The 26396-nt window shown below is 39.1% G+C and overlaps 1 protein-coding gene across 4 annotated transcripts in view; it reads left to right on the top strand.

Moving 5' to 3' along the window:
- LOC111414433 (zinc finger homeobox protein 3-like) overlaps positions 1-26396 on the top strand; it is a 47459-nt gene that overhangs the window by 5886 nt on the left and 15177 nt on the right. For 2 of the 4 annotated variants that reach the window (XM_023045782.2, XM_023045822.2), the window contains exons 3-5: positions 13495-15823; positions 17035-19964; positions 20970-24108. In XM_023045782.2, coding sequence (XP_022901550.2) covers positions 13528-15823; positions 17035-19964; positions 20970-24108 — 8365 coding nt within the window. In that variant the 5' untranslated portion in view covers positions 13495-13527. The remainder of the gene's footprint in view (positions 1-13494; positions 15824-17034; positions 19965-20969; positions 24109-26396) is intronic. The other 2 variants (XM_023045812.2, XM_023045804.2) reach the window with 2 other exon arrangements.

The following is a 26396-nucleotide window of genomic DNA, read 5'->3' as shown; positions in this document are numbered from 1 at the left end:
GTTGGTTTGGGTTCGAAAATACAAATGACACGTCAAGATTTTAGCACCGAATCTCTCGAGGTAGAAAGACGAAGACTCGTCCTGCTAGATTCCGATACGATAATTATAAAATTTGGTATCGCTGTTTCTCGGTGGTTTGGCAACGTCGAATTTATCTCCAGAACACGTGTACAGAGCTAAACGGCTTTCCGCTGAAAACCCGTTCCCATTTGTAAAAGCGCCCGAAACGGTCCCAAAATTGCCACGGTATTAATAAGTTTTCAACTAAATGAATTGGGATACCCGAATTGGGGGACTCTGTAAAAAAAGTCGAGGGTCGATTCGAAAAATTCCAACTCTTATTAACGCGCAATTGACAGAAACCCAGCAAATATTTTCTTCTTTTCCTACCTTTTAAGAGAGTTTCGGAATCTTTAAACGCGTCTGATTTTACGAGATATTTGACAGGATCAGTTAATTTTTTTGTCAATCAAGTTGAAAATTTAAAAATAATTTTTATACTTTCTGGGGTTTGTGTGGAGGTGTATTTCCAAAACAAAAAAAAACTAACATTCCTCCAATTAATTCCAACTGGTTTTTCGTTTACCTTTTCGTCGACGATAGTGACGAGGACGTTTAGATAAGGGACATCCTTTTGATGGACTGATTTTACTGCCTTAATGGCGCGAATTTTATGTACATTTTATCTTTATAAGCGTTCGAGACGTAACGATTTACGGCACTATTTAAAATCCACTCCAACAGGGCGCGATGTGGATATATACCTTGTGCGATGCTTGGTGTGGATCTTCGAGTAGAAGAAGTACACACAGCCGTAAACATTGAGTATGCGTGGATTTTCGTCGAGTTTACGATCGATACGGCCCACCAGACCAACCGGCCGTACACGGTTTTAATTACGAAAGGCTTTCGTTAAATTAGCTGCCTTATCTTTAGTATTTTCCAGAAATTTATTGAAGTGTAAAAGATCGGCGGGTGTGTCTTTTATTTTATGTGACCGTTTTTATTTTTAACGTTAAATTTAACAGAAAGAAGGAATTCAAAAATGTCTAGTTTGACTTTAAAAGAATTGTTCTTGAAAATACATCCTATAGTTTTATTATATTTTGTTTTATTGTCAAGGTGAAAGAGTTTGTACTAAAAAGCACTGATAGTTATAAAAATTGAGGATATCTTTATTCTGCACTCTTTAGCTTCTACACCATTAGGTGGGAGAAAGGTATTATTAGTTGAAAGAATATCCTTGAAAGTCTTTAAAGAATACCTGCAAATCTTTAAACATATCTGGGTACTCTTATAAATAAATAGATGTCCTTAGAAACGTCTTGATAAACTTGAATATTATCTAAGAAAATATCTAAGAAAACGCTTACAAATTTGATGCAAATTCTTTAAAATTCCTTTTCAAATCTTCTTGAAAATATCTACTACCTATAGAAAGCGTTAGAAGTTCTTAGAAAATCTTCTAGAAACTTCAGGACATTTCTGAACATTCTTAGAAACTCATGGTTAACTGGGAAATTGTTAGAAAATAGTGAAATTTTATAAATCGGTGGATGATAAAGAAAAAGCTTAGTAATTCCTGAAAATCGTTACAAATCATAAGTATTACTAGCAACTTTAGAATCCTTAGGTTTATTGTGTTGTTAGTTATTTATTTATAGCGCTTGCTACTTGCGAACTTATTACTATTATTTTCTTTACAAACAAAAAATCAATGCGTTACAGACACTTTAGATAAAATTCGAACTCTATATGTTTGGAGTTTGATATCCTTGGAAACGTTTTGGTAAACTTGAATATCATCTAAAAATACAATGCATTCCTGGATATCTAAGAAAACGCTTACAAATTTGATGCAAATTCTTTAGAATTACTTTTCAAATCTTCTTGAAAACATCTACTACCTATAGAAAGCGTTAGAAGTTCTTAGAAAATCTTCTAGAAACTTCAGAACGTTTCTGAATATTCTTGGAAACTCATGGTTAACTGGGAAATTGTAAGAAAATCGTGGAATTTTATAAATCGGTGGATGCCAAAGAAAAAGCTTTGGCATCATAAGTATTACTAGCAACATTAGAATCCTTGGTTTACTGTCTTGTTAGTTATTTATTCATAGTGCTTGCTACTTGCGAACTTACTATTATTTTCATTACGAACAAAAAATCAATGCGCTACAGACACTTCATGATGAAATACAAACTCCATATGTTAGTGAGGAATTTGATAATTAATATTGTTTTATATAGTTTTCTTAACAAGCTGTATTCCCAAAATAATGGTTCATTTAGTTTGTTAACTATCTATTCATGGTTAAATGGCATAAATTATTCCAAAAATCCTTGTAAAATGTTCTGGTATCGCCGCAATATTTTGATTGCTAGAGTAGAACGTGTGCTGAATGCACATATTGACGTTAGATCTAAGTGTATCGTAACATGATTGTCGGAAATTGTAAAAATTTTCAACAATCATATTAGGCGTGGAAGTAAATGTGAGGTATAACGGAAATAGCAAGAGGCTAAGCTATTAGTGGCAAGCAAGCTATGTTCGAAACTTCTAAATGTGAACATTAGAAACCGTTCAAATTTTTATCAATGCTCTGAACAGCTAATAGAAGATAAAATTATTTTTTCTTTTACTAGAACACTTTCAATTAAACAAAAAAAACCTACAAGAAGATATAACAAAACGCTGCTACTTGCAGAAGATAGTTTTATTACAAAATATCACTTGAAAACAGTCTTTATATCTACAAGTCTATTTATATGTAGAAAATATTTCGTAGAGAATTCATGAAATGAGAGTCAACAATTTGTACACGTTAAAAGAAGAAGTAATTATGCAGATAAAGAATCAGTGCAACCTACATTTATACAATAATCACACGATTAGATGATCAAGGATCTGGCAAAACACCAGGATAGCTGAAATTTTTATAAACATCATCTTTTGACGAGTATACATCATCTAGTAGCTACATAAAGTGATGATCTCATATTTTCTGCAAACACAAAATTCTTTATTTAAATAAATTTGCAGTATCCAGTGCGTAGTCACCACTATTTACTAGCTGACTCCGTTTTTTGTACAGATGAAACATTGAGGAAAAGGAAATATATTAAATTTTATCAACAATTTGAACAAACGTATAGGAATGAAGTAATATGAGTGGTGTCAGAAAATCTCTTCCAGTCAGACAGTTAAACGAATTAAATTTAAACACATTACTCTTTCATATGACATAAGTAATATATAACATCATTATTATAAATAATCGTGATTTCATATCACATTCTCCTTTACATGACACTAAGATGACAATCCTAATGTTGATGAGTGGTACTACTTGTTCTCATTATTTTTAAGGAAGTGTTAAAAATAAGTGAGAATGAGATGTTGTTACCTATATGTCTGGAATTCTTGGAGACGCACATTCCAACTCTAATTCACACTGAAATATTTTTTGTAAGAACTTTGAAGATAACTGTTGTAAATACAAATTTATATATACAAATGTTATCGGTAGAATCAAATAATAAATACGATGTTACACCTACTAAAAAAACAAACATCAAGCGTTTATCGGTTTATTCTTTTCTATTCATTCAGTTCTCAACGTGGAGGTCAAATCAAAATAAATTAAGAGAAAATACAAGTGGAAGGTGATGATTTTCTTAGGCATAAATAAACTTGGGTTCATAATAAAACTAATAATTTATTTGATGAATTTACAAAATGCGACCGGCTATTTCTGGAGGTATTGGGCAAGAATTTAATCCTACTAAATCTGAGGATAAGAACTAACAGGTTATTTCTTGAGAATGAAAACTTGAAATACTTTTAACATTTACACATAATAAAATTAATTAAAACGAAAAATTACCATAGAACTTTAAAGAATTAAAAGATCTTCGTGTTCCATTTAATAGATGTAATATGGTAAAAGTTGCAAAACTCTTTGTGTCGGCATCGTATCCTAATTGCATTAGTAAATATGATCATTAGAGAACGTCGACCAGCGTTCATCTCACTTTATTTTCGATCCGTTACTCCTAATTAGTGCATTTCACAAACCTCCTCGACGGCCGCGTGTTGTTGCGCCAAGAACGTGCTCAATTTGATTTTGTTATGACCAACGCGCCATTTAGTGTCCAACGTTTTGCATGTTGATACGATATTTCAACGAGTGCGCGGATTTGATTTCTAATTAGTAGGCACACGGTTGCGGACACCTAATAATTATACAATTTACTTTTATAAATAAATTGAAAGAAATCGTTTTGCATAAACTGTCGAGTTAAAAAGAAGTAAAACCGCAACGTTTAAAAACAAATAACCGACTTAGTTCGTAATTGGTCCTTTACATAATGTGTGCATAATAAATCGGATTTTTTTAGTCCATAAAAATGATGAAGAAAAATGTGGTTGTTATTATATTAGAGGTTAGTTTATACCACGTGGGGTATAAACGGGTAAATGAGTGTTATTTGAATAATATGGCATTTTTTTTCTCTTTGTAATTTTTTAATTTCCATATTGTTTTTGCACGCAAATTATAATTTTCTTTCTCTAGATTTTATTAACCCCTTTTATAATACGCACGCTTACAAGTGCCCCTTCTTTAAAGTTCCCACCGTAACCGAAAAGCTCCACCGCTGTTTTCGTTGTATGCGTGCAAGCAGCTCGCGTGCGGAGTGGTAATTACGATGGCAATCATTTCATATTGTCATTACTTTGTATTAAAACCTATGCACAACGTCTGTTAATGTCCATATATACAAATTCGCCTCTTTATACGCGACATTCTTGAAATCATCTTTAATCTCGATGGAAAACAAACGGGGGGAAAATCAGCAATTCAAATTAAAAAAGAAAAAATCATTTCCCGTTTCAGACGTTGTCTAATTCCCGTTGAGATAAGATATAAACGCTTCATATTTCAATGCGCGGTTCTTCTCGGCTATACTTTCCAGTCCATTGTTATCAAAACGGATCAGATAAGAATGGGGTTCCCGAAGGCCCCTCCGGTTCTTGCCTAAACGGTCTGGCACGAATCTACATATCTTCCTCTTATCGATAGATAAAACCCCGATCTTTCGTCTTTGTAATTTTGAAAAATCGCGCTTGCTAATTAAAGGTAGATCTTGACCATACCAAAAAGTTTTTTGTTGATTTCTTTGTTGTTGTTTTCGTTTCTAAGAACATATTAGCAAGCGTAGATTGGATGTCTTTTGGGGTACGAACCACGATGAGGCGGTGAAGCGGTCGTTCTTGTGGCTATTTCGACTCTGACTGTCCCAAGCATTCCTCTACCTGGAGGTGGCCGCGTTATATCGCACCTTCTCTACGTGACCATAAATCTGATATCAAATTTATAGAACATTAGGGACAGGTAGTTCGTCATCAACCCAAAAACTTTTTTATTTATTTATTTATTTTATTTAGGATTAAAGAAACCATACAAAAAAAGTTTAAACAAAAGATGTATAAGTTTCTTAAGTAAATTTTATCAAGTTTTATAGAGTAAAACTAAAATTTGTGTTCGTTAGTTCTACTTTTAGTTCAGTAAAAATATACAACATTCTAGTGCTCAATAACAATTAAAACTAGAACTAATACTAGCATTAAAACTAACACTAGACTTAAAACTAGAAACATTCTGGTTTAGCCATCTTAAGAGACGTGCGACTAAACCAGAATGTTGCTAGTTCTAGATCTAGTGTTAGTTCTACTTTTAGTACAATGAGAAATATACAATAATGAAACGGTGCTTATATCAGAAGTTTGTTAGTTCTAATGTTAGTTCAATAAAAATACAGAGTAGTCTAGCGCCGAATAACAACTAACCATAGAACTAACATAAGCATTGGAACTAACACTAGACCTAGAACTAGAATTATTCGGGTTTAGCCGTCTTAAGAGACGTACGGCTAAACCCGAATGATCCTAGTTCTAGGTCTAGTGTTAGTTCTACTTTTAATTCAATAGAAAAATACAACAATCTAGCACTGAATAACAAAAAAGAATTGAACTAACACTAGACCCAGAACTAGAAAGTTTCGGGTTTAGCCATGGCATTTTTTTTATTTTATACCTTTTAATTCTATATTTGTGTATTTCCATTAATTTATTATCTATCCTAACTTCTACATTTGGTGACTTAATTTATACGATTTTTTACGGACGTTTAAGTAAATTCTCTAACTTACTGCCTATTTAATTCTTAATTAAAATTGTATCTCCTACTGTATAATCAATTTTTATACATTTTTGTCATCTTTTTTTCTATTTATTTTTGAATTAATTAAATTATTGCGAGCTTCAGTACATGCTGTTTGAAGTGTGTACTTTAGTTCTAACGCATTATTGTCAAAATCATAAATCGGTTCGTCATCGTTGGTCAAATTTGAAGGTATCAAGCTATTTTTTCCGAAAACTAATTCATATTGAGCGAATTTGGGTTCTGTATGTACTTTATTTTATTATTGCAAGAAAAGCACCAATACTGAATCCAATTGCTCCATGAATCAGGATAATTATTTAACTGAATTCTCAAATATGTCATAAGATGTTTAGGTGTGTTTCCTATAGCACCTAAAGTATAGTGGTGATATGCTGTTGAATTTAATTGTGAAATACCTAGCAGTTTACATACTGCTTGAAATGTATTACTCATGAACTCTTTACCTTGATCAGTAAGCACTGCTTTTTTTCCGTGTCTTAAAATGAAATGTTTTATATAAGGTCTACGGTTAAATGTTTCTGGTTTTAGCTCTAGTGTTAGTTATAGTTTTAGTTCAATAAAAACACACAACAATCTAGCGCTGAATAACAAATAAAAGTACAACTAACACTAGCATTAGAATTAACACTAGACCTAGAACTAGAAACATTCGGGTTTAACCGTCTTAAGATACGTACGGCTAAATCCGAATGATTCTAGTTCTAGGTCTAGTGTTAGTTCTAATTTTAGTTCATTATAAATAAAGAGCAATCTAGGGCTGAATAACAAAAAAAAGTAGAACTAACACTAGACCTAGAACTAGAAAGTTTCGGGTTTAAACCGGAATTGTTTCTAATTCTAGGTCTAGTGTTAATTCTAGTTTTAGTTCAATCTAACGCTGAATAACCACTCAAACTAACACTAGACTTAGAACTAGAAACATTCTGGTTTAGCCATCTTAAGACACGTGCGACTAAACCAGAATGTTGCTAGTTCTAGATCTAGTGTTAGTTCTACTTTTAGTACAATGAGAAATATACAATAATGAAACGGTGCTTATATCAGAAGTTTGTTGTAACGAGGTCCGTTATATCGAGGTTTTACTGTATTGAGGTAACAAAAGAAAATTTATTAGTTTTGCAGTATCGATATAAAAGTAGATGTTGTGTTGTTGAAATAAAATCAGTAACCTACCGAACGTAGTTGGACATTAGAAAGGCAGATTCCCGGTCGAGAGCGAGTCGTAATTTTAACGCGTTCAGTCGTAAACCTCGAGCTAAAACGATTTGTTGCAATTAACAATCGAGTTGGCGTCGCGCGCCGCTTGCAGCTCCCTCTATACGGCGGCGGCGACGGCGGCGATTCCGCTGTGGAGAAACGTTTGCGACGCTTATGAATGTGTGGGAATGTGCCATTTTTCTACCGGGCCATTTGCCCGATTGCGTTTTCTCCTTTTATTTATTTATACAGTTCGTCTTTTTCAAAGTCTCAAACCATCTCCTTCTCCGAATACTGTGGGAAATATCAATATCGCGCGATTGCATTTAATGCATTAACGAATATCAACACTGATTATGTTCTAAAGATTACCGTCCTAACCATTCGGTTGTAGCAAATATTAACAACATCAAATATAAATAAACATTGTTGTAACAAAAATATATGTCAATATTTAAAGTGAATATTATGAAACCTTATTTTGTGTAATGATAAAACATCATAAAATTTAAAACATAAATTTTTGTTAGGGGGTACGATTCACGGTTGGAAGGCGTTCCGTTTACAGTAGAAAAGGCCGGTTGTACCTTGACCGTGATCGGCATCATCCCCCTTGAAGGTTTTACAACCCCATTCAGTGGTTCGCTGGCCATTGATGACCCAGCTACGAGATATCTATTGTTAGAAAAATCGGCCCTTACCTCTTCGAAAGAGAAGTTCCCCTCACTATTGCCCTAATTTAACCAATTGTTTTTCAATTTACTTTCAATTTTAAGACAAATACAACGTTAACGATACCGACATTAAAAGAAGAACAACACATTACCCTATTTACGTTCATAAAAACATTTTTATTATTCATAAAAAAATATAAATTACATTTAGATTGACGCATGCATAAAAAATATAAATTGAAATAATAAAAACTCATTAAAGAAAAAATATATAAAGACGAAGAAAAATATGTCCCTGTTTTTGAGTATAAACTCCCCGGACTCGATTTTTATTATTCCGCCTCCCTATTTCTCTCTCTGTCTCCGCGGTGAGAGAAGAATCAATATCGGATTCTCGCGAATCACACCGCAGGTTCTCATCTCGGAAAAGAAAATTTTCAATTCCCGCAGGAGCAAGAAGGAAGAGGTGGAGGCGGTGGCGTTCGGGGCCGAAATTTAATTTAAAATTTTACTTTTTCGGCGAGAGGGAAGAATTGTGCACCGCGCGTCACATATTACATTATTAAAAAGTTGGCTCGATGCGATGCCGACTTTCCTAAGAAGGAAAATTTAAGGAAAAATGTATAATAGCCACACGGTTTTCCAACGGTCCAAAACGAGTCGACGTCATATCTTTCGCCTCCGAATGCCCTCAACTTTCCTGGTCGGTTGTAACTCGCGATATCATATTGTAGACAGCATATAACTTATGCATGAAGCTCGCATATGGACTTGAAATGAAGTTAGTGGCGCCCTCTCGCTTACTAACGGATACGTATTATCATCTAAACGAGATGTTTTGCCGCCGTTTTGATAACGAAATTGATAAACTTCCGGAGAGTAGAGAGAGAGCTCATTACCGCACCGGACGACGTCGAGAACACTGTTAAACTCCCCGGAGATTTATAATCGCAGAAATGGCCGGAGCCGTCAATTATAATTGAAATATTCTTTTCGCTTTTGGCGAAACAACGGCTCAACCGATTCCCGTCCTCGGGATCAAGATGATGACTTCGAACTGGGCCGTAATTTATGGTTGCACGTTATAATTTTTGAAATTAATATTCCAATATTGTTCTAAAAGCGACCGGGACAGGTCTCGAGTCTGGGCACGAATATTTTACTAGAGCAGATCGCTCTTGATTGCATCGCCGCGAGATATCAATTATATAGATCGTTATTATCCACCACTCCGGGCCCGCTCCTCAAGCTCGACGCACACGATCGTCTCTTTAGGTGAGGCACTTTACATTCTTTTCGCCCACACAATTCTTTCAAAAACTATTTTGCTACAAAAAATCTTTTATTTATACACTGAAACCTCGATATAAGGAACAAATTTTTAATTTGCACTTTAACCTGTTTGCACTAGCATTAGAACTAACACTAGACCAAGAACTAGAAACATTCGGGTTTAGTCGCACATCTCTTAAGACGGCTAAAGCCGAATGTTTCTAGTTCTAGGTCTAGTGTTAGTTCTAGTTTTAGTTCAATAAAAATACAAAACAATCTAGCGCTGAATAACAAATAAAACTAACACTAGACCTAGAAGTAGAAAGTTTCTGCTAAACCCGCGACTTACTACTTCTAGGTCTAGTGTTAGTTTTAGTTCTTCAATAACAATTTACAACAGTCTAACACTGAATAACAACTAGAACTAACACTAGCATTAGAACTAACGCTAGACCTATATGAAGACATATGTACTCACTAGACCTATGAATTGTAAAAAATGGGAAACAGAGACATTAAAAAAAAATGAAAAACCATCTAACTGGTTTTGACCATTTGCCTTGATCACAATAATATCCGTAACTCAAGATCTCAGACTAAATGATACGTACATTAATGTGAAAAAGAAGTGTAGAGTAGATGTAGATGTGGCTAAGAAGCAAGATATTCAATACATTGAATATGAAAAGTTTTAAGAGACAGGCCAAGAATAAGTTCTTAGAAAAGGAATTCTCCTCCATAGATTAATATTTAATAGCAATGAAGAAAAACTAATGAATACCTGTTTTCTTTATTGTCATTATTGTTACAACGTTTATTTGACGAAAATATTGTACATTTTGATGCGTATTCAATAAACTTATTATTATTATAACTAGAAACATTCGGGTTTAGCCGTCTTTACCCATTTAGTCCCACGCTGCTTTATATTTAAAAAAATCGGTTTTTTATAATTCTCCTTGAGATAAGATAGAATGAAAAGTATAAATATGTACACAGGCTTTTGAAAAATAAAATTGATTTATGAGATATGAGATGGTGCAAAAATGCACCACTGGTAAGATAAATGAACAACAACATAAAAATATTTTGATTATCATTTATTAACTAAGTAATAAATTAGTCATAAATAAGTAATAATAGTAATACAACATAATACTTCGCAAAGCACTCTTCATGTAAATGAAACCTAACTTACTACACATATATTGTCGCACTATGTCCATAAACGACTATTTCTAGGGAAGTCACCGAATAAATGCGTCTAAACTTGTTTCTGATAATACGAAAGATGATGTAATCCTTTTCTCATCATACATCCCAATGGTGTGTTTTTGCACCATTAATGTTTCAAGTCGTATTTTCAGAATTCATATTTTTATTTCGCATTATTTAAAAACTTGCAAATGTCAAAATTTTAAAGAATTTTATGCACTAAAAATAGTTTTATTTCCCTTGTATATTTTGAACGGTAATTTTCAATAGAAAAGAATTGATGCAAATATGGTTTAAAGGCAAATTTATTCAAAATTTATTTTGATATATAGCTAACACCTTCAAATCTGGAAATATATGGCTGTAAAATAATTGTTTGTAATTTGCGACGGTAATGATAACTATTACAGTACTCAAACGGGTGCTGTAATGAGACTCCTTACAGCATCCGATGCTGTAATGAGATTTTAGTAACATTTTATGGAACCAGTTCAAGTTGGTGACATTGGGTCATTAAGTTTTGTAGTTGTCAATGTGACAATTCTTGTCTATAGATGTTTAAACACGTTCTTGGCATCGAATACAAGGTCCACAATGATCAGGACATTGAACTCTGAGTAATTTCTCTTATTTTAGAAGGTGTATATGAATGATTTGTTTCTTCAGGTGCATACATTTTCTGTTTTGACAATTTCTAATTGTCAATTCAAATTTCTATTTTCAAGTATTACGGTGTTACGGTGTATTACGGTGTTGAAAAGAGGATAAAAACGCGAATTACAAAAAATAGCATAAAAACACTCTTCGTAAAACTTAAAGCACTCATTCATTAAAAAACTAGTGGCTTCGCCACTCGTTTTTCAACTTGAATTCGTGCATTTCAAGCGTGACTTACGAAACTAGTTTTTTAAAATACTATTAAAAACGCTGGGGCGTTTTCACACCAGTGAGACTAAATAGGTTAAGAGACATACGAGCCATGTCTGAAGACGCACGGCTAAACCCTAAACTTTCTAGTTCTAGGTCTAGTGTTAGTTTTAGTTTTTCAATAAGAATATACAACAGTCTAACGCGGAATAACAACTAACACCTGACCTAGAACTAGAAACATTCGGGTTTAGCCGTCTTAAGAGACGTACGGCTAAACCCGAATGATTCTAGATCTAGTGTTAGTTCTATGAAAACCACCAACTAACGCTGAATATCAAATAAAATTAGAACTAACACTAGACCTAGAACTAGAAACATTCGGGTTTTTGTACGAAGGATGTCCGTTATATCGAGGTTTTACTGTAATAACAACATTCTTATCAATTTTTATATAAATCTCGAACTTTTTATTATTACCACCGATAAAATTTTATTTACTTAAATATTAGTATTAGCAGTTGTTATTTACAAAACGCTTACGATTTAGGAAAATTCAAAATGATAATGAATCGTTAAAATTCTAAGAATATAAGCCCATATTTCTTGATATAGAAACGACTGAAAATTTGATCGCAATTTCTTTAAAAATTCATCGCCCACACATAGATTTTTATGAAGCACACCCTGGTTGGAACGATATTCATTATTCTTAAGCCACCCATCGATACTCGAAAATATAATGGACGCGGCCAGAAGTGGACGAAGTATGTGTATTCGTTCGTACGTTGCTGCGTCCGAGTGGCCGATCGTAAATTATCAAGAAAACTGGTTTATCTTGAGCCCGCCGTTGTTTTCTTCACACCTGCGCTCGGGCGATTTTAATATTTAAAAAATTCCCGGTGTTTAACGAGGAAGGAAATAATAGCGCTGCGCATATTTCGCATACTCCGGGCCGGCGGCTTTCGTCCCGTCCGAAAAAGAATCAATCGTGAGAGATCATGGGAAAAGTTACCTGAGTCGAAAAACGGGGCTCAGTCCTGAACAAAAAGTCCGTAATTATTGCCGTGATTAGAGTACTGGAGCGCCGTGGTGTGTGTGGGAATTAGTAATTACAAGTACCGCGGTTGACCGGATAATTTATCGGGCATTTTTCTCCGACTCTATCTCAGCTTGAATCCGTCCCGATAAACAGCCCGGAGTCTGCTCGAGGCCCGACCGACCGAACCTACCCTCACTTATATTCAAAATTATACATTATTATATTTTTTAACAGAAATTAAATTGGTGTACTTAAGCGCTGTGCTCTTTGTTAATTGCCGGGTCGAGTAATTATGCTAATAACCACCCCCCTTACCTCTCGTTCCTATCCCAATAACGGAATTTCTCATCGAATCCGCAAAGTGTTTGTCGTCTGAATCCTTTATCTCCTTCAAGACTCGACAAACGTGGGACAATTTCCTTATTTATCGTCTCACACGCAGCAGGAGATATTGGCTTTAATCGAGAATAAACAGCTGAGTTTTAAAAAATCCAAAATGAACCACCGGGTCTGGGTAAATATTTTACGTAACAACGATTTTCATTTATTGGTTTAGCAATGACGAAAAAAATCATCGTCCGGCAGCTGTATAAATCGGAAATCAATACACGATTGTGACATTAACTCCTTGAACGTGTACACAGTTGTAAGTAGACGGCATCTATACATTTTGATAATAAATCAATTAAAAAAATAAAATAAATCAACTGCGATTTGTTTATATTGGTGTATTAAAGGTGTCGATGTAGAAAATTTCTTTGGGTGGTCCCAATAAACTTGAACTCGAACTCATCGTTGTTCAAACTAATTAACACTTCCACTCGGTTTTATAGCGCCGGGTTTATCGCCTTGAGAATCTTCCCGGGTCGTCTACGAAAATATCACATTCGGTTTTTGAAGTGGTATCGCTCCGAGTACAAATTTGACTACCGTCATTAATTTGAAAGTTGTTTTTAATTTATCTCTGTTTTTGATTTCAGGGCGTCCGGTCGGCGAGCATGTGATGCGCCGCGATGCCAACATTGTCCGCGGCGCCTGAGCACTGTTCCGGCGGCCGCAACGAGCGGCACGAGAAACCCCCGTCCGAGATGAGCCCGGAGCAGGAAGCGAGTCCACCGCCGGCAGCGCCGGGAGCGTCACCGCCACCGGCGCCCACGCGCCTGCCTTCGCCGGCGATGTCCCAACAGGACACCTCAGACGTCGAACAATTCGCCGGGAAGATCGTCTATAATCCGGACGGATCGGCATATATCATCGAGGATTCGGAAAGTGAAAACGAAACGACTCCTACACCTCCGGTTCCTGAAGTTGTGCCGCCCCTTCATGCAGTCTACGTTTCAAGACTAATGAGACAACCGACGAGGGCGTCCGAATTACCGGCCGTGCATAGCTATCGTGTCGTCGCTCTTAGGGACGCTCGACCTCCGAGGCCGGCGTCGGTGCCGGTTAAACCAATTCTAATGTGTTTCGTGTGCAAACTGAGCTTTGGTTTTGCGCGGTCCTTCGCGAACCACGCGCAATCCGAACACGGCGTTTCTCTGAAGGAGAACGAACGCGAAGTGCTGTCCGCGGACTGTTCAGCAATCCTCCAGTGCGTCGGTGCGGACAAAAGGCCGATGGTCTCGCTCTTGGAGCCGCTAGGCGCCGCGCAGCCTGCCGAGAACCATCACAATACCATGCAGGTGACCGTCGCGAATCCGAACGTGGAGACGACGCCCCCACCGTGCTCTACGTCGAGGAACACACCGGGGAAATCGCCCTCGCCTCCTTTCGCTACTCCACCCGCTTTTCTCACCGGCACAACGATAGGAGTGTGTCCGGATCATCTTCAGGGAAGACCATCTGGGGCGGAATGCACCAGATGCGAAATGATTTTAGCATCCGGCCGATTGGGACCTGCCGGATTAGGGAATGTTCACAGTAGGAATTCTTGTAAAACACTAAAATGTCCTAAATGCAATTGGCATTACAAATATCAAGAAACCCTTGAAATACATATGAAGGAAAAACATCCCGAAGCAGAAACGAGTTGTATTTACTGTATAGCAGGGCAACCGCATCCTCGATTAGCCAGGGGAGAAACGTACACGTGTGGATACAAACCTTACCGATGCGAAGTTTGTAACTATTCTACGACAACCAAAGGGAACCTAAGCATTCATATGCAATCGGATAAACATTTAAATAACATGCAAGAACTGCAAAACGGTGGTGCACCGAACGTGGAGGCGAGACAAGCATCTCCAAAAGCTCCTCCAATGCACCATTCCCCCGTCAGCAGTGGCCATAAACCTAAACCAAGCTTTCGCTGTGATGTATGTAATTATGAAACAAACGTCGCGAGAAATCTACGGATACACATGACCTCCGAAAAACACACACATAACATGTTAGTTCTTCAACAAAACGTAAAACACATGCAAACATTATCTGCGTTACACCATCAACAACATCCTCAACAACACATGGAAAGCCTTTATGGAATGTATCCAGGATTAGGAGATAAACCTGAAGCCGCTTTAGCTGATATGGCTTACAATCAAGCTCTCCTTATCCAAATGATGACCGGAGGGCAACTTCCGGGTCATGCTGGTCCGGAAATGACCACCCACTCCGATATGGGTTTAAATCCGGAAACGATGGAACCTCCACCAGAACCAGCGGATCCAGATCCGGATAAAACGTATCAATGTTGCGTTTGCAACTTATTCTCAACGGACAATCTCGAAGATCTCGGCAGGCATTTAGCGCAGGATCGCACTAGACTCAGGGAGCAGGAAATCCTCGCCGTAGTGGCTGGCCACTACGTTTGTAAGCTCTGCACCTACAAAACAAATCTAAAAGCCAACTTCCAGCTCCACTGCAAGACTGATAAACACCTGCAACGACTTCAACACGTAAATCACGTAAAAGAGGGTGGTCCAAGAAACGAATGGAAGTTAAAATACGCCTCTGCGCCAGGAGGTGTTCAAATTCGGTGCAATGCCTGCGATTACTATACAAATTCGGCTCATAAACTTCAACTTCACGCCGCCGGAGGACGTCACGACGCCGGCGTCGCACTCCTGCGCTACCTCTTGGATCGGTGTTCTGTATTAAGATCTGATCAACAACGCGTGTTTCATTGTTCGCTATGTGGCTTTTCGGCCGCAAATCGACTGCCACTTCTTCAACATGTCAAATCATTAAAACATCTCCATATGGAGCAACTACATCAACTGCAAAGGAGGGCTGACGGGAAAGAAACCGGACCTGATATTAGCGAGGTTTTTCACGTGGTACCCGGACCAGTTGAACAACAATTACCTGGTAAGTGAATTATGCAGAAAAACTTGCGTTGAATGATGTTGCTTTAATTGGTTTAGGGAATTTCTTGTATTAGTTTCTTTTATTGAGAGAATTCTATTATTGTTATTTGTTCGTTTATTTTCAGTGACCTAAAATAAAACAATACATTAGAAGTCGTAAAAATAACTAATATTGTGTAATCTTGGGCACAGAAACTAAATGTAATATAAAATATGCTGTTAAATAAGTATTATACATAATAATCGGTTTGTTTTATGTGCTATTAATTTTACGTTACATATAAATTTCATAAATCTTTAAAACAACGTTGAAGTTTTCTAAACAATGTTAATAAAATTTTATGGCTTTCAAGGATTATAGAATTACTTAAAAAAAAATAATTATTTCTTGTTAAAGAATATTGATGAACTGGAATGGAACGTCCAATTTAGCTTTTTTACCTCAAAGTGAGTAATAAACATTTTCTTTTGTGTAACAACAGAAAGTGTCGAGAGGCTGTATATTGACAGCCTGTCGATCTCTGTTCCGTAAACATGCCGGGAGAGGTCTCCCCGTTGAAATTAACGGTATCATCATTGTACTAAAATTCCTCACGACAATAAGAACAATCGGGCACCATTGTTATCAGGGCCGCGGGCGCCGAGGGCCGCCACGCCTCGGCGCAACAGCCGGATGAAAAAATGCCTCTAATTATATATTAAAGGGCTTCGGAAATGTTTTTCGATGCCGGCCAAATCCCTACTGTTATTACCCGCGCTCTATAGGCGAACTCCTTTTTATAAGACATATGGTTTGCCTGCGCCCACCCGAGGGTGTAAAACGCGCGGCCCGATTTCACGTGTGCCCCCACATTATGTAAAGCAATTTCGCATTAACCCGCACATTAAATAGGACATTAAGTCCTCCGGTAAGCGAGGGATACAGTTACGTGTGCACGTGAAAGTTTCTTTTATTCTCTGCTCGGGGAAACGTGCCCGTAATTGACGCTCTCCTTACCAATTTATTACATACTATCCATTGCGTCGTTAGGATACTTTTAGCAAACCTCTTTAAAATACATATAATTTTACCTTTTTTTTTAAATAGACCAAGAGAGGTGTGATCAATAATTATAATTTAGCGAAAGAAAAAAAAGTTTCAGTGCCCAAGATTACATTTTTCGGTTTTTTTCCATAACTTAACAGCTTAAAACTGTTTCTTTTTCCACTTAGAACGTCGAGATAGCGTAAATTCGGACGCCAATTCGACGGATCCGCTAAAAGACGGCATAAAAACGGAACCGACCGACGACAGCGACGAAATAAAATCAGCCGCGGGCGGAAATCACATGTGCCCTTATTGCGAGTTCGTGAGCGACTCAGAAATGCGTATCCAAGCTCACGTGTTAGCTCAGCACGGTACGAATAGTTCCTCGCAAGAAGTCTTACGCTTGCAGTGTCCTCTCTGCCAAGATTCGTTCAAGGAGCGCACGAGCCTCGAGCGCCACGTCATGCAGATCCATTCGGTTAACAGCGAAGGTCTTCAGCGACTTTTAATGCTCGTCGACCAAAGCCATTGGCTCAATAGCTCATCGAGAACGCCTACGCCAAATAACAACACCAGCAACAACCAAACACCACCAAATCAATCCGTTTCGCCTATGTCAGTTTCGTCGAAAGATTCACAAAAACTGGATAAGAGCGATTCAACACCCATGGATGTAGATCCGCATATATTATCACCCAATAGCGATGATACGGCCGATTCAGAATACGAAAGATGTAATACGTGCTTTAAAAATTTTAAAAATATTGACGAGTTGTGCTTCCATCAGAATGAAACGGGTCACTTAGAGATTAAACAGACACCAGCCGGTCCGGGGTATGTTTGTTGGAAAAAGACGTGTAACCAGTTTTTTCCGACAGCACACGCTCTTCAGATGCATTTCAAAGAGGTTCACGCCAAGAACTCTATCGCGAACATGTCCGTATCCGAGAAACACGTCTACAAATACCGATGTAACCAATGTTCTCTGGCATTTAAAACATTGGAAAAACTTCAACTTCATTCTCAGTACCATCTAATCCGAGACGCCACGAAGTGCGTTCTTTGCGGCCGAAGCTTCCGGTCGCTTGTAGCATTACACAAACACGTCGAAACGGTACATTCGGAACTTACGGACGAAGAACTTGCTGCTTATAAACAAAGCCTCATGAACAACCCCTTGCTACTCGCTGGTTTGCAAGGACAAGTCCTCGACAGCTCGACGAACGATCTCCTCAAAAAGGAGTCGCTTCGAGACGACATGGAGGAGTGCGAGGAGAATAAAGAGCACGATGATAGCAATCAAAACGACGGGGAAAATTCCGACGATAGCATCATCTATAAAGATCAACAGTTCCTAGAGGATTATCTGAATAGTCAGGCGATAGCCGAAGACAGTTACAACGACCCAAATAGAAAATATAAGTGCCACCGGTGTAAGGTGGCGTTTACTCGTCAAAGTTACCTCACGGCCCATAATAAAACTTTACTACATCGAAAGGGTGAAAAGCTCAGTTATCCGATGGAAAAGTATCTCGATCCAAATCGACCTTACAAATGCGACGTTTGCAAAGAAAGTTTTACTCAAAAGAATATTTTATTGGTTCATTACAACTCGGTTAGTCATTTACATAAATTGAAAAGAGCGATGCAAGAACAACAAAATAATAACAATAACCCGCCGGTTTCGCCGGTTATTGGACAAAATCCAAACATGTCGTTAACCCCTAAGAGTACCTCTTCGGAAGAGGACGACAAAAAGAAATACCGTTGTAACATCTGTAAAGTCGCTTATACTCAAGGAAGTACCTTAGATATTCACATGCGAAGCGTTTTACATCAAACGAGAGCGAGTAAACTGCAAGATTTGGCTTTGGCGGGGCAAATAGATTTATCTAAACCGTTAATTGAGCAACCCGAAGCCATGCAGTCTCCGAAACAACGTAGCCCGACACCAGGTAGTGGGGAGAAGAATTCTCCCACCCCTCCGTCACCTGGACAATGTACAGGTAGCCAAGGGATGTTGAGCTGTTCGAAATGCGGGATATTCGTCAGTACGCAAGAGCAATTGACCGCACACCAGCAGCTCTACTGTCTGTTTGCGACTCCAATGGCCGTGTTTCACGCCCAAGATGCCGGCGTCACGGCGAAAAGTCCACCGCTCGTTGATCAAGAGCTCCTGAACAAATTAAACTTGCCGAAGAAGACCGGCTCGCACATGTATAAACACTTGCTCGAGAGCTTCGGTTTCGACCTTGTAATGCAATATAACGAGAACCACCAGAGGCGGCACCGGCCCCAGAGAGACACTGAAGAAAAGACACTGCCGTCGCCGCAACCGCCCGCGGGAAACGGTGCCGACGACGCGGACGCCGCGAGGCCGCCCCTTGAGGAGGACCAGGCCGAAACCGCCCTACCCGAAGTAAGTAGATCAACGTGCCAACATTGCAATAAAGAATTCTCTAGCGTGTGGGTGTTAAAGTCTCACTGTGAGGAAGTACATAAAGATTTAGTGCCACTAGAATTCTTAGAAAAGTATGCTCAACAGTTCAAGAACGAATACGAAAAGAAATCCGTCGTCGTAACGGCGGCCACCTCCTCATCTACCGTTTCCACTCTAAACACCGCCGCAACGAGCGCTGTCCCGACGCCGCCCGCAGACCATGCCACGCCGGAAAAGACCCCCGAAGACGAATCCAAAGAAGCGGTCCAAGCCAAACTTAATCTACATACCCCTCCGGAAGCGACATCGACGGCCCCGTCAACGCCAACCTCTTCGTCAACACCCGTTAGCAACGCCGAAACGTTACCGGCTAATATACAAGCGATGCTTGCTCAAACTATGGCACAGAATCCGATGGCGTTAGCCCAACAAATGTCTGAAATGCAAGCAGCCATAAATGTCATGCAATTACAACAATTGAACTTTAACCCGATGATGCAGATGATGGGAATGGGATTACCGATCGGCCTAAATGCTTTAGCGGCTATGAACCTTCAACCGCCTTTGGTTCCCCTGATGATGCCGCCACCGCCGTACGACCCCATGAACCAATTCAACCCTCAAGATCCGCAAGCTCTGATCGCCAAGCAACAGGCCATTATGCAGCAGCAAGCGGTGAGTAGAACTGATTATTCTCGCGAAATTTCCTTACCTGGTTTCTCGACCCGTCTTTTTTTTTGTCGAATCGTAACACTGACAACCCTTTCTTCCGTGCGCACCATTGTTTTCGCGCCTAAGTACCCCGCCGGGCCGGTTATTGTCTTTCGCGAACCAGGACCTTTTCGGTTTTGGCAAGAAGGCATTTGGGCTAACAAAGGGTGATTGTTGGAGGATGAAAGCCGTAGGGTAGGATGGTTTCCTATTTTGAAGACGTTTTGTCTCTTTTTCAAAACCGATTTTCTTTTCTTTATTTAATTTTATTCAAAGAAACTTGCCGTTTCACTTGCTACAAATACACCTGGTCTCTTCTGTGTATTATTATTAAAAGGACAATGTTTTTAAATTTTATTTTTAAAAAGTAGATTAATAGTTACCTATTACCTGAATTTATTTATTCACATCATTTTTAATGGCAATCGTATTTTCATATTATTACTGCGTACGTATTTACGCCAAGTTTTTTTATTTTATTTATTTGAGTGTGTAATTTTATTAAACCGGTTCGCCCTACGGCCATCCTACTTTTACAGCCCATATCTTTATTTGTAACTCTCGACTTTACGAGCAGGACAGTTTTCTGAATCGCGAGCAGCTCTTTTTGCTGAAACCGGGCCGGTCCTCGGCAATAATAACGTTTCGCTAAAGGAGAAAAACCCGGACCTCTTTGTACGGCCCCTCAGGTCCCTGATATAGTGCGCGGCGCGCGCAAAACGCTAAGTAGTAATTATACATTCTCAGATCTGACAATTACCGCAGACCGGCCGCGATCCGACTCCTCGATTATTTTAATTGCTATTTGTTGCCGGTAACCTTGCGCCGCGATAATTATCGTAATTGATTTATTGCCAATTTGTTGCTATTTATTAATGCCAGCGCGCATCCACGCGCTTTTTGTCAGCGGCGTGGTCCGGATAAATCACTACAAATTATCAATGCCCTTTTCTGTTTGTTTCCCGACAGGCCGTGAACGCGGCGGCGAATCAGAAGAGAGCCAGAACCCGCATCACTGACGACCAACTCAAGATTTTGCGTGCCCATTTCGACATCAACAATTCCCCATCTGAAGAACAAATCCACGATATGGCAGCTCAGAGCGGACTACCACCTAAAGTCATTAAGCATTGGTTTAGAAACACCTTGTTCAAAGAGAGACAACGCAACAAGGACAGCCCGTATAATTTCAATAATCCGCCATCAACCACGTTGAATTTGGAAGAATACGAAAAGACTGGGGAAGCCAAAGTTATTCCGTTAACCAATTCAAGCGCAGAAGATTGCGTTAAAAATAAAACACCTCCTCCATCTACACCAGAACTTAAAACAGAGATTAAAGAAGAACCGATGGAGGAACCTCAGTTGATTAAATGTGAAGATAAACACGATGAACAAGACGATAAATCGTTGGTGTTTAACACCAGCCAAACGTCACAGAGTCCGATTCCACCGATAAGTTCAGTTGACAATCTATCAATGCCAAACACACCTCAAAATAACTTGACTTTAACATCGATCATAGCGTCACAACTGGCAGACACTCTGACCACGACCACCCCCACAATGAACGTCACACCTTCAAGTCCAATGCTACCGCCACCAAAATTGAACCAACAAGTTTTCCCCAGTCCAAACCCGCTACAAGGCATCCTCCCAATGTCAACACCCAACCGATGCCTCAGCCCAAATAGAGACTTCCAGGCGGGCAACTCAGGTAACTCGGTGGGAAGTACCGGAAAACGAGCTAATAGAACAAGGTTTACAGATTACCAGATCAAAGTGCTCCAAGAGTTCTTCGAGAATAACGCATACCCGAAGGATGACGACCTTGAGTACCTCTCAAAACTTCTCAACCTCAGCCCCAGGGTGATCGTGGTCTGGTTCCAAAATGCCAGACAAAAGGCGCGGAAGGTTTACGAAAACCAACCCGCCGTTGAACCGGCTCCTGGAATCGTCGATGAAACGGGAGCTAATCGATTTCAGAGAACCCCTGGTTTAAATTACCAATGCAAAAAATGTTTATTAGTTTTCCAACGATATTACGAATTAATTAGACACCAAAAAACGCATTGCTTTAAAGAGGAGGACGCAAAGAGGTCAGCTCAAGCTCAAGCCGCTGCAGCTCAAATCGCAGCCGTATTAAGTTCCGAAGATTCCAACTCCAGCACAACAATCGAACAAAACAACTCTCAAATACAACCAAACAATAACCAAATTCAACAACAGCAGCAGCAACAACAACAACAACAACAACAGCAACCACCACAACAACCTCAACAACAAAATCAAATCCCTGTAACATCCCAAAGTCCTCTTCAACCCAATCCATCAACTACTCCAACACCAACAAATTTCCCCGCAAGTCCTTTATCAACAACTTCAACTCCAGGCGACACTAAAGAAGGTACCTTTCAATGTGACAAGTGTAACCTCGTTTTCCCAAGATTCGAACTTTGGCGTGAACATCAATTGGTCCATATTATGAATCCCACATTATTTTCCCAATACTCACCCGAATCTGCATTTGGAATACTTCAACAACACGCTCAGTTACAAATAAGCGAACAAGGCAACAATAAATCACCAATGATGAACAACCCTTTAATGAATATGTTAAACAATGTGAACACGCCTAAAAGAAAATTAGAAGATTACGATGGTGAAAGCGACGTTTCCGACCAACCCAAAGACAAACGGTTAAGAACAACAATCCTTCCAGAACAATTAGATTATTTATATCAAAAATATCAAATTGAAAGTAACCCCTCGAGAAAGATGTTGGAAAATATCGCCCGAGAAGTAGGTTTAAAAAAAAGAGTGGTTCAAGTTTGGTTTCAAAATACGAGAGCACGAGAACGCAAAGGTCAATTCAGAGCACATGCTCAAGTCATTAATAAAAGGTGTCCATTCTGTCCTGCCCTCTTCAAAGTTAAATCGGCTCTCGAGTCACATTTAACCACGAAACACGCTGATCAATGTGCGAGAGGAGAGATCAATATCGATGCGTTACCAGACGAAGAAGTCAGTTTAGAATCCACGCCGAGTTTGAATTCTGGCGTTGATGGTAAATTTCCTCCAAATCCAATCATGCCACCAATGTTTCATCATTTAAATGCTGAAATGGAAAGTTCAATTAAAAAATATTACGAAGAAAGTATGAGAAGGTACATTAGTGAAATCCAAGCTCACGCAGCATCCACAAATGGGGATAAAAGTGAAATTAAAGTTGTCAAAGAAGAAGGCGAAATACCTTTAGATTTATCAAAACCAGTTGATCTCTCCCGGCCAATGAAAGTTAGTATGGATCATGAAAGAAATTTATGTGATCCGGGTCCTTTAACGGATTTAAGTGAAAGATCGTTGTGTGATGAAAGAAGTGATACAATGTCAGAAACGACAGAGTTTTTTGACGATGAAAGTAACCCTACTTCTCCAGCGAGTAGTACTCAAAGTAATCAAAGACCACCCGCCTCTTCAGGGGGCACAAAACGATTTAGAACTCAAATGTCTTCGATTCAAGTGAAAGTAATGAAATCTTTATTTTCCGATTATAAAACACCAACGATGTCTGAATGTGAAATGTTGGGAAGGGAAATTGGGTTACCAAAAAGGGTTGTGCAAGTGTGGTTTCAAAACGCGAGAGCCAAAGAGAAAAAAGGGAAAATCGCCCTTCAAAAAGTATTAGGGAGTACAGACAATGACACACCTCAATTACCAGAAGATTGTAAATATTGTATGTTCAAATACTCCCATAAATATTCCATTCAAGACCATATATTTACGAAAAGCCACATCGCCAATGTTAAATCCCATTTGGAAAACGCGACTAAAGATGGAGTCAACGATGGTGAATTCCAAGTACCTCCGATACCAACACCTTCGGGTTCCATTCCTGCCGATTCCACAACGCACCCACAACAGAATACCAACAACAATACACACCTCCAACTTCTCCAAATGGCCGGTATTCACATGCAGAACAAGGGCAATGAAGTTGACGAGAACAACCAGGAGGCCTTCTTCCAGCAGCTGTACCAAATGGGTGCGAATAGTTCCTATGGCGGTCAAAACCAGTTCCTGCAACACCCCGTCTTCACCGGTAACGGTAAGTCATACTACAATTTCTCATCTCGTTTTGTGGGGTAGAGGGCGGGATTGTTTCCGGCGCGGGGAAATGAGTATTGTTTAATATTTCAAGACTCCCCTTGCGTTTCTCATATGAATTCGTAATGGTTCCTCTGGGTCTCGGCTTTGCTCCTCGGCCCTTGCTACGCGTCTCCATCAATAATAAATCGGGCACGTCGCGGATAGGTTTCGTGTGTCTTGATGGAATACTATATGTGGTTTTCTGACACGGAAAATGAAAGCGTTAATCACATTTTTTTTTTCGTGGAGAATTTATTTTATTTAGAAATAATTGTATTACGGGGAACATTTGTTCTTAATGGGTTTTTGGTACATATGGGAAGCTGATTTTTTATTGACCGTTACGATACTTTTCCAATCAGCTTAGTTGGGTTAAAATCTGGCGTTGCAATAAACTATAAATTATTATCGACAAAAAAGGGTCCGTAACCCCAATAACAGTCATGGTAGTAAGTAGAAAGAGAGTATCACATGTGCTGCTTTTTAGTGAGTACGTTATTAATGAGTCATAGGTTTTTTTTTTGTAACGCCCTCGGTGTGGTGAAAATCAACCGCTGTTGCTGCGAATTTGACGCGAAATATGTTATTCTTTTCAATTCCTTCGGTGAAGGATAACCGATCCATCATTTAGAAATGACACGGTGTTTGAAATCATCTCCAGAAATCCCAGATCGCCGATCGAAATCCCCGAGCAGGCGGCTCATTAACAATTCCGGGACCCGTAAATAAACATTGTTCACGTAGATATAGCGTTGGAGCGGGTAAAAATTCCTTCGACGACGAAGATAATGATCTATAGAAAGGACGCGAAACCGTAAATTTCGGAGGACAAAGGCTCGGAGCCCCGAGATCCATTCTGCCCATTTACACTCGTCGACAATCTGAGTTTTGTCACTAATCCCGCGCGGGGACGAGAAGAGAACAGTGACCAGGTGTGTCCTTATACCTTGGCTCGCTACAAAAACCCTCGTGTCCTTTTCTATTACCTGAGATCACTTATCATTAGTACGAAAAATAAAAACATCTGCTTGGTTTTTGCTATACTAGTCCGAAATCTTATCCATTGTTCGTTTGATTTTTGAACATTTTTCAAGAAATATTAGCTCAGAAATATTAGCTATATGGGGGAGCGATTGGTACCAAAAGAGATCTCGTCCAACACCATTTCGACGCTTCGGTATGATTGAATGGCCGAATAACAAGTCATAACTCGCAGTTGGTATGTCATATAGCCATTCCGGACGTATTTTGAATAGCTTGGGTCTTCGAGACGAGTTTATTGAATATCTATCGCGTTCTTAACATTAATAATTTATCAGAATTTCATATCACAATTCTCAACGACCATTAAAACGAAATTTTATTACAAATTTTTAATCGTGTTTCATAATATGAGGTTAGTTAAAATGATTCAGTATATGAGTCTTTGAAAAAAAGTTTCTTTCCCATCGTATTTTGATCGCTAAACACACGTCCTGATTGACACGGAGGCATTAAACGTGAGCCCCGTAAATCGGAGTTAGCAGCAGCGGTCGGCGGTGGCGGTGGCGGCGGAGGGGGCGCGACTCTTTGCCGAAGAGAAGAAAAAGTCGCCGGCACATAGTCACGACGCCGCGTGCCTAGCGGCCGAAAGAGACGGCAAACCTTCGTGTTCGTTGCTCCCGACGAAGACGTGACGATTAGAGGCGTGGCCGGGGAGATTCATTCTACTTTTACAATAAGACAAACAAGCAGTTCGTTACTATAGCTACCGGACTACGCGCCTCCATTGGCGGGGCCCCAGCTGCCTCCTGCATTTACAACTTGATTACCACCAGGATTTTTTCCCTATACATACATCCCAACTTCTACCGGCTCGCCGCGCCTATTTAGATCTTACACTCTAGCTTTATCGTCCAAAAACTACAAAAAGAAATTTTGTTTTCTACCTCCTATAACAGTGATATAGGGTTGAGAATCTAAAGAAGGACAATCACTTTTCATTACTTTGACTCGTTTTTATCCTGGAGTCCATGAACGTAACACCCTGTATAATAAAAGATTCCCAACAAAATGTTCAAGATGTAATGTTGTTTCCAATTTTCTCTTTTACGTTCGTTTCTAATGTATTCTTAGGAGGGGTGGTTCTTATGTCCTATTTGGACGTCGTCGTAGGGGAAAAGGAATAAAAAATAAGGGTTTTTATCGATTCCTCCGGAGGTTGCAGGGCGTCGATCCGGAGAGGAAGGCGTCCAACGGCATCCCTAT

This window comes from Onthophagus taurus, chromosome 1 (assembly GCF_036711975.1).
Source record: "Onthophagus taurus isolate NC chromosome 1, IU_Otau_3.0, whole genome shotgun sequence".
In the NCBI taxonomy this organism is placed as follows: domain Eukaryota; kingdom Metazoa; phylum Arthropoda; class Insecta; order Coleoptera; family Scarabaeidae; genus Onthophagus; species Onthophagus taurus.
The sequence above is the reverse complement of the archived record's forward strand: the minus strand, read 5'-3'. Positions and strand labels throughout refer to the sequence as shown.